This window comes from Zingiber officinale, chromosome 9A (genome assembly GCF_018446385.1).
Source record: "Zingiber officinale cultivar Zhangliang chromosome 9A, Zo_v1.1, whole genome shotgun sequence".
NCBI classification, from domain to species: Eukaryota; Viridiplantae; Streptophyta; class Magnoliopsida; order Zingiberales; family Zingiberaceae; genus Zingiber; species Zingiber officinale.
Window position 1 is genome coordinate 110,049,511 of NC_056002.1, and position 8,805 is coordinate 110,058,315.

Consider the following 8,805-nt stretch of genomic DNA (forward strand, 5'->3'; position numbering starts at 1 on the left):
TGTCAAATTATTAAAACACATGTTAAAAATGAGCATATTAACCTAAGTGACATTATTCAAATGTACCTCTTCAGATGAGACTCGATCGAACAAATCCCTCATCTTATTAATATGTGAAGGAATATTCCTTCACTTATTTATTCGTACTCTTTCAATTTTGTAAGGTTTTTGAATTGGAACATGCTCCAAAAACTATGCTTGTTTCATCATCACGAGTGTTAGATATTCATACATGTCCATAAAATATTGTTAAATTTAACATCAAATATAAACTCATTGTCAAAAGACCAACAAAACCCTTTAGATAAGAGAGGTTAGTGTTGGCATGGATTGTCTGAGTTGATGAAAATATGTTCTCAATCTTAAGTAATTGTGGAGGCATAAATTTATGGATGACTTCAACCTAGTTGAATAAGACACAAACAAGACACAAACAAATATATACTAGAAGAAAATAAGAAAGACACTAACAATATAAAGAGACCTTATATGTACTGGAAGAAAATAAAACACAAACAAATATATACAAAATATAGAATTTGTAAAATAATAAAATATCATCATCTTCTTCAATGCAATTGACATAAAATTTAAGTAACTCCTCAATTCTTGATCTAATAACTTCTTTTTTATTTGAGAAGCAAGTTAGAAAGAGATCACCTGATGATTTAGTTGAATTGATCGGAACCGAAGCACTTTGGTCTGCAATACCAAGTAGTAAATGTTGGATCGATGAGTTTTGCTTGGGGGGGGGGGGGGGGGAATAGCGATTTTAAAATTTAGAAAGAGTACGTAGCAAAAAGAATAAACGAAAAGAAAGAGCAACGCTAACACAAGTATTTTTTTTTTATTTGGTTTGGAGCCTTCGGTGACTCCTACTCCAAGGCCCGCACTCGTCGAGTGCTTTCGTTGGGCAATTCACTAGAAATTCGGAAGATTGATTACAAATTTAATTATAGGAATGCTAAAAAATAATAATACCGACAATGTAAATAAGGAAACGGAAAAGCACTCTGTCGGTTGTGGAGTCGCAGGAGCACAACAGAGCACTAAGGCTAGCGTTGAAGGATCTTGTCGTTGGTCTTCCTGCTCTAGTCTTCACCCTCCTTATTTAGGAGATTTAGGGCGCCCTGAATGTGACGTAGCCTAGCCAATCATGAAGCTCCACGTGCCGACACGCGTTGGGGATAAAGTTTGCATTCCGGGCGCTCGGATCCCTCCCGGTCACCCGGACCTCCGGGTGCTCGGATCCCTTCCGGGCGCCCGGACCACTCTTCTCCAGAAAATCCTTCTTCCGCAAGAAAGAGTTAGTCCCAGGTAAAATGTAAATAATATTATCCTGCAAAACAGAATGTTAGCACAATTTATAGATAAGCAGAATAATAATTAGATTCCGTCTCCTCGAGATCGAAATCTAGTCACGATCTCGACTTATGTATCTTAAATGAGTCTAAGTCAAATTGACGCCTAATGTTTCCTTCCCGAGAATGCATCCTCACAGTCACTTCCCTCCAGTGACTTACCTTCACTTACTTGTCAGATGTCCAGTCAGCCCTTCGACCCGTCAAGACTTCGTGCCAGCTACCCGGTCAACTCGTTGACCTAGCTGGACTTCGTGCCAAACGTCCGGTTAGCCCATCGATCCGTTTGGACTTCGTGTCAGCTATCCGGTCAACCCGTCGACCTAGCTAGGCTTCGTGCCAAACATCATGTCAGTCCGTCGATCTTCTGGGCTTCTCTTGTACACTCGGTCAGAGTGTTAGATAACAACGAAACTAACTTAACCTATTTTGTCATTCATCAAAATTGAGTTAGACCGTTAGTGCTAACCGCACCAACAGAAAAGAAACGTCTCTTCTTGTAAAGGCAACCGGTACACCTGAACAACTTAAATAATTAGTTGACTTCTATAAACAGATAAAATAAGTATTATGACCATGGTGGGCCTGATATGATCACATATTAGGCCCACGTTAGACTTGATATGAGCTTATATCAGACTCATGTTAGGCCTGATATGGACTTGTATCAGACCCATGTTGGCCCTGATATGAGATCATATTAGACCCTCATTTGTCATAATATCCCACTATCAGGGCCATTAGCTGACTAAAATATTAACCTTTTCAAAGTATTTTATTTTATTATACAACTACTTCGTGATTAAAATTGACAATTATAAACTATACTTGAGAATCTAAATGTTTGAGAAATTGAATCCCAATTTTAAAATATATTGGCCAATATACCACAGATATGTTGCATATCTTATATGCCCAAGAAAATACTAAAGGGTGACTATTTGATCATCGCTATGAGTCGATCATGTAAAATAACAGATCTATGATATCTTTCTTTCTTTGTGGATGTTTGAAAAAAAAAATTTAATGTGACTTAAGAGACTGTTCCAATGTAGTTTCTGCCCAACATCAACTGAATCATATAATTTAAAAAAATTAAAATTTTTAATCAAACTCATTGAACTTTTCAAAATTAGAGAGTTTCTAAGGTGAGACCTTTGTAGATAATTGAAGTGCAGAGGATGATACATCCGATTCACTTCTTTACGCCATTATGAAAGAAGATTATTACTAGAAATTCTAAAACCCTTCACTACAAAGTCGCGATCAGTGTGGATTTATAGGTGAAAATGCTTGATACCACCTAAGGGACATACGAAGACACTTAAGTAGGGTTTTAGTGGGGGGACAATTTCACCACTAAAATACAGTTGCAATCGGAGAGTTACGTAGAGCAGCGAGGCATGCACGAGCTGAGAAAAGGAGGAAGAAAAATGATCACTCGATCATCATCACCATTACTATTATTTTTAAATTAAAATGATTCAAAATATGATTCAGATGTCTGAAAAATAAATAATGACGGAAGAGAGGAGATTGATGGGAGAATTAAAATGAAAATTTTATATCATTTTACTAGGTCCTCTTATCAATACATAAATATGTACTTTTTGATCATTTTTATATTTTACGACTCCTTTTATAAATTATCAGTTATTTTTTAATTAGAAAATACAGTGTTTTGAATGATAAAAGCGAAAACGATACCTAAATTTCCAAGGACACACAAAATGACAATAATAAACATTAAAAATGTTTTTCTCTTCTCATTCAGAGAAAAACATTACTTGCCGGTTCCAGAATTAACTGGAACATTTATCCGGAAACCTCTATACCGACACGCTGCTTCCAGAATCTTCTTCCTCCCCCTTTCCATCCTTCCCTCGAAATACTATACATTCACCCCAAATCCCAATTGACGATTTAATTCAGATCAGCACAAAGATCTTCAATTCCTCAAATCTTCTTCGAACACACACCGAGCAATCGATGGAGAGCCCTTTCTTCTTCTCGAACGATCCTTGGAGTGCCGCAGCTCGACGCCGTCCCAGCGGGAGAGGCACGCAGAGGCCCCTCTTCTATGTTTCCGACCCATGGAGCGCTCCCCACCGTTATTCCGGTCGAACCAATCAGTTCCCTGAGTCGGCGCCCACTCGTGCACCAGAGCCGTCGCCTGCCGCAAGGCCTCGCGTTGTTTCCATCCCCGTCCACTTTGGCCGATCTGACGACGCCACCGAACCTGCTGGGCCAATTCGGCCGGAAACCTCCAAGTCAGACGCCGCCGTCGCTATCCAGAGAGTTTTTCGAGGCAACATTGTGCGCAAGAACATCAAAATACTTTCCCAGGTCGCCTTGGAGGTGGAGGAGATTGAGGGAAGGCTCCGCGCCAACGAGGCGCGGTTACGGGTGGACTCCAAGGAGCGATTGCAGATGAATGAAATGCTGATGGCGCAGCTTCTTCGCCTCGATTCCGTCCGCTGGGCCAGGGAGTATCGGAGAAAGGTGATCCGCAAGGTGATCGCGCTACAGGAGTTTCTGGATGCGATCTCGGTCCAAATTGAAGAATCCCCCAATTCGGTCAATTCTCAAGCATCTGCGGAGATGAACTCGAATTATGTTGATTCTAGTGGTATGTCTAACGATGTTGTCTCCAATACGATTTCACAAGACGCAATTTGCTCCGTCGCTGAGGAAGTCAGTCCAGATAGTAAAGATCCAATCTTGGGCTCCATTGAAGATGGCGAAGATGCAGAAAAGAAATCGGATGGCAATGTGTCGTCCGATGAGGGATTCAAAGCCCAAGATTCCCTAGCTTGCAGGAATGACTCTGAGGAGGAAAGGATGTCGGAAGATGAAGGATTCATGGTGGTTGCAGCAGAGGAAGCAACCTGCAACTCCCCGGCAGACGTGCATTCGCAGAAAGATCCTGGTCTCGAGTTAACGGAGCAAGAGACTTGTAAGGTTGAAGCAATGGAGGAAGTTGTGCAATTGCCAGAGGATTCTGCCCGAATGACTGTGGAAGATGAAGGATTCACGGTGGTTGCAGCAGAGGAGGCAACCTGCAACTCCCTGGCTGGCACCGATTCGCAGAAAGATCCCGGTTTTGAGGTAACGGAGCAAGAGATGAAGGAGGAGGCAACGGAGGAAGTTGTGGAAATGCCAGAGGATTCTTCCTGGATGACTGTGAAAACTGGGAACGGTTCGACGGAGGTTTCGGGGGTGGAGGAGGCACTGAAGAAGGTGATGGCGGAGAGCGAGAGGCTGCAGGAGCTGGTGGCGGCCTTGTGCGAGCGGAACACGGAGCAATGTAGGCTGATGGCAGGGCTGGCAGATAGGGTGGGGAGCTTGGAGCTGGCGGTGCAGAGGATGGAGAAGAAGAACAAGAAGAAGCGTGCCAAGTGTTCCCCCGTGGGCAAGAAGGGCCGTTATACAAAGTAGCAGCTAAAATCTTTGGTGACCTGAGCAGTTCATTTCATTCTTGTTGGGATTTTTGTTTGTTTAATAAATCTTTGGTCCGCCACTCTGCTAAGTTTCGAAATAAATTGATGCAAATAGTAGAGTTTGTTCATTTTGAAATTGCTCTTGCAAATTCCTTGTTACAATTTAAACCCGAATAAGATTTTGCAATTGCAAATTCATTTTGCAATTGCTCTTGCAAGTTCTATATAAGATTCTGAATTTAAACCCGATTCAAAAATATAGAATTTTTAAATTAAATATAAAGTAAAAGTATTTAGGATAGAGCGTCCAATTGTCATTACTTCCCGTTTCCGAATCAAGTGGAACAATTATCCAGAAACCTCTATCGACACGCTGCTTCCAGAATCTTCTTTCAAGCCCATTCCATCCTTCCCCCGAAACGCTGTATATTTTCCCCAAACAAGCACAACGATCAAATCCAAACCCGCACAAAATTCTTCAATGCCCTAATTCTACTCTGAACGCGCACCGAGTAATCGATGCAGAGCCCCTCCACAGTTCATTGCGGGAGAGGGATGCAGAGGCCCCTCTTCCTTGTCGCCGACCCACGGAGTGCTCCCGACTGCTATCCTGAGTCGGCGCCTACGGCCGATCTCCCGCCGCCGCCGAACGTGTTGGGCCGATTCGCCCGGAAACCTCCAGGTTAGGCGCCGCCATCGCCATCCAGAGAGTCTTCCGAGGCTGCCTTGTGCACAAGAACATCAAATTACTATCCCAGGTCGCTTTTGAGGTGGGAGAAATTGAAGGAAGGATCCACGCCAACGAGGCGCGATTGCAGGTGGACCCCAAGGAAAATTGATGCCATTGTGTTCGATGAGCGATTCATAGCCCAAGATCCCCTAGCTTGCAGGAATGATTCTGAGGAGGAGGAAAGTATGTCGGAAGATGAAGAATTCGTAGTGGTTGCAGCAGAGGAAGCAACCTGCAACTCCCAGCCGAACACCTATTTGCAGAAAGATCCCCATCTCGAGTTAGCGGGGCAAGAGACCAAGGTTGAAGCAATGGAGGAAGTTGTGGAAATGCCAGAGGATTCTGCCCGAATGACTGTGGAACTGGGAATGGTTCGACGGAGGTTGCAGTGATGGAGGAGATGCTGAAGAAGGTGGTGGCGGAGAGCGAGAGGCTGCAGGGGCTGGTCGCCACCATGTGCGAGCGGAACACGGAGCAATGCCGGCTGATGAAGCCTCATGGAGGACAAAGGAGAAAAATGTCTCAAGTGAAATTTGAAGTTTTGATATATATATTTTTTTTTATCCATGCCATTAACGTGAAACCTTAATTACCCAACAGGCTTAAAATCAGTTCGAATCGTCTGTTCCGAAACTTCTCTGTCCCCTTATCGATCGGACGAATCAGATTATATTTCAAGGATATATGACATGTTTAAGATCTATATAGTATCCTCGTGATGTGTAAGATATCCTTGAAATGTAATTTAGTCGGTTCGATCGGTAAAAAAACATGAGGACAGAGAAGTTTCATGATAGAGATCCGAACTAGCTTAAAACCATAGATTATGAGCACTGTTGCCACACTAGTGCCCTTTTGGGTGAGTAAAGTGTTTTGGCTAAAATCTTAATGACTAAAAGTGCTAAAAATCGAGATATATATAGAAACCATTTCATCTCTACCTAGTCTAATAATATATATATTTTTAATCTTTATCTTGATTTTGAGCCCTTTTTACTTAAAAACACGTTGATGCTCCAAAATTACTCAAAATCAATTCTTACGGCACAATTGCAACGAAAGTAAAGAAGATCATGTGATTTGATTTGACGACGTTACTCCTAATTTAGTGGCTAGAGTCGATTTGACTAGAGTTACTTTTGAATTGATTGCACTCTTCATTTTAAGGGGTTCGCTCTCTAGTTGATTGAAATTGTTTGGTTGATCTCTACTTACTTTACTCTGAGCTAACTAGGTAGAGCATCGCCTCGAGAGTTAGGGTGAAACGGAAAGACACTTTTCACAGTAATTATGTATTTACTGGTCGTTTTCTAATTACGGTATATTGTAGAATTAATTTCTTCATTATTCAATGAAAAGACAATCTTAGAAAGTTGATTGTGGAGCGACCAGTAATTTGTACTTCTTAATTTATCGTAATAATTGGAAAGAAATTTCCGTAGGATTGAATCTTTAAAAAAATTAAATACTTTATAAAAAAAAATAAAAATTAAGTACTAAAACCATTACTACTATACCTCTATTTAGTTAAATAGATTATGTTCAATGATACTTCTCAAATATACAAGATTTAAGATTATAATTTTCTGACATGATCTCTTAAGCTTTTATATTTAGTGATTCCATTTGGAAGCTAAGTGGATGGTACTGCCTGTGAGCTGGCTGGAAATATGGACAGAGGAAGAATTTTGAGCTGGGAGCTATGGACTTACATTCATTATACATAAAGTCTACGGGAACTTTAGAACGAAAATTAGGAAATGAATCCTTGACACAGACATTCCGAAGCTCAAATTAAAACAGTAACCGAGTGAAGTAGAGAAGAAGATGAACAATAATAGTAGTATTATAGTATAGGTGCATATATGTGCGCACATGACCAACGGAGAAGATCTCCTTTTATATGAAACGTCAGATGATCCCGTCCGAAGGCTGAGTCGGATGGAGGCTGGTCGCGGTGGCCTGGTTGTTGACGAAAAGTCGTAGGTGATCCGGCTCCCACGGGTGGCTGATGCTGCTGCAGGACCCTACGCACACTCAGACAATCCCCCCTCTCACGTTAGAGACCAGAACCCAGGGAAAAAGTCCCCGGATCAAGCCCTCCGACGCTCAAGTCAGGTCCTTTTTCCCCAGAAAAAACAGAGAGAGTCGAAAATGAAAAGTTGTGAAAGGAAAAAATGACGAGAGTGCGCGTACCCGCGTACGAGGAATCTCCTCCTTTTTATACACCCGCCTTGCTTCCATAACCTGCCAACCTGTCAGAAAACGTTAGACTCTGGGCTTTGTCGTATATCCCCGACACCTGTCGTGCTGCTATTGGTCCTGAAGGCATCTTCTTGTTTAGGAACCTTCGCCTTTACACAGGGGTTTTGTCTCGTAGTGAGGGACATCTGTCAGGCTGCCATTGGTTATGAAAGCATCCTCTCGCTTAGGAACCTCCGCCCCCGCACATCTCCCTGGTATGCAATGATTACTCTTGACGAACAGTTATGATCCTGCGACTCCTGCACAGCTTAGCTCGTCCTATTTATCGCGGTCTGCATCTACCTCACACCCTTCGACCAGATCTCGCCTCTATGCGTTACTTGTTAGTCGGGCTGTCGATCACGGTCTGTATTCTGTACCCTGTATTTGTCGACCCTCGACTGTAAGCCCGTAGATCGGGCTGTCTTCACACAGCCCTGTCGCTTCCGACCCGTGACTGGTGACTTGCACTTCCGGATCTTTGAGTCGCAGACCTGCATACCGAGCCGTCTCTACACAGCCCTGCCACTTCCGACCTTTGATTTGTGGCTTGCACTTCCGGGCCTTCGAGTTGCAGACCTGCAGACCGAACCGTCTCTACACAGCCCTGCCGCTTCCGACCTTTGATTTGTGGCTTGCACTTCCGGGCCTTGGAGTTGCAGACCTGCAGACCGAACCGTCTCTACACAGCCCTGCCGCTTCCGACCTTTGATTTGTGGCTTGCCCCTCGACCATAGGTCTGTAGCTTGCGCTGCCTCTGCCCGGCTTTGCCGATCCTGACCTGTATCCCAGGTTCCGCTCGCCGACTTCCTTTGTTTTCCCACGGCCTCGCCTGCTTGAACAACCAGTCTGCCTGACCTCTGCCTGTTCCATAGGCTAGCCTTTTGACTGCCTAGTCAGCCTGACTATTTACCGTCACGTCCTCTTGACTTTTGACCGCTATATGGCCGTGACCTTCTTCACCCTTTCCTCTTGGGCCCCTCCACTGCTAACCGTATCACAAGCCTCCCTCACAAGTCTAGTCGAAGGA

General features: G+C 43.3%; 1 protein-coding gene across 1 annotated transcript; it reads left to right on the forward strand.

Moving 5' to 3' along the window:
* Positions 1-3,241: 3,241 nt before the first annotated feature.
* Positions 3,242-4,929, forward strand: LOC122021141. The gene has a single exon (XM_042579229.1). The coding sequence runs from the start codon at positions 3,351-3,353 to the stop codon at positions 4,797-4,799; it is 1,449 nt and encodes a 482-aa protein (XP_042435163.1). The 5' UTR covers positions 3,242-3,350; the 3' UTR covers positions 4,800-4,929.
* The last annotated feature ends 3,876 nt before the right edge of the window (positions 4,930-8,805 follow it).

Excerpts from the sequence above, each read along its gene's own strand:
- LOC122021141 (XM_042579229.1), top strand. The coding sequence starts at position 3,351 with ATGGAGAGCCCTTTCTTCTTCTCGAACGATCCTTGGAGTGCCGCAGCT.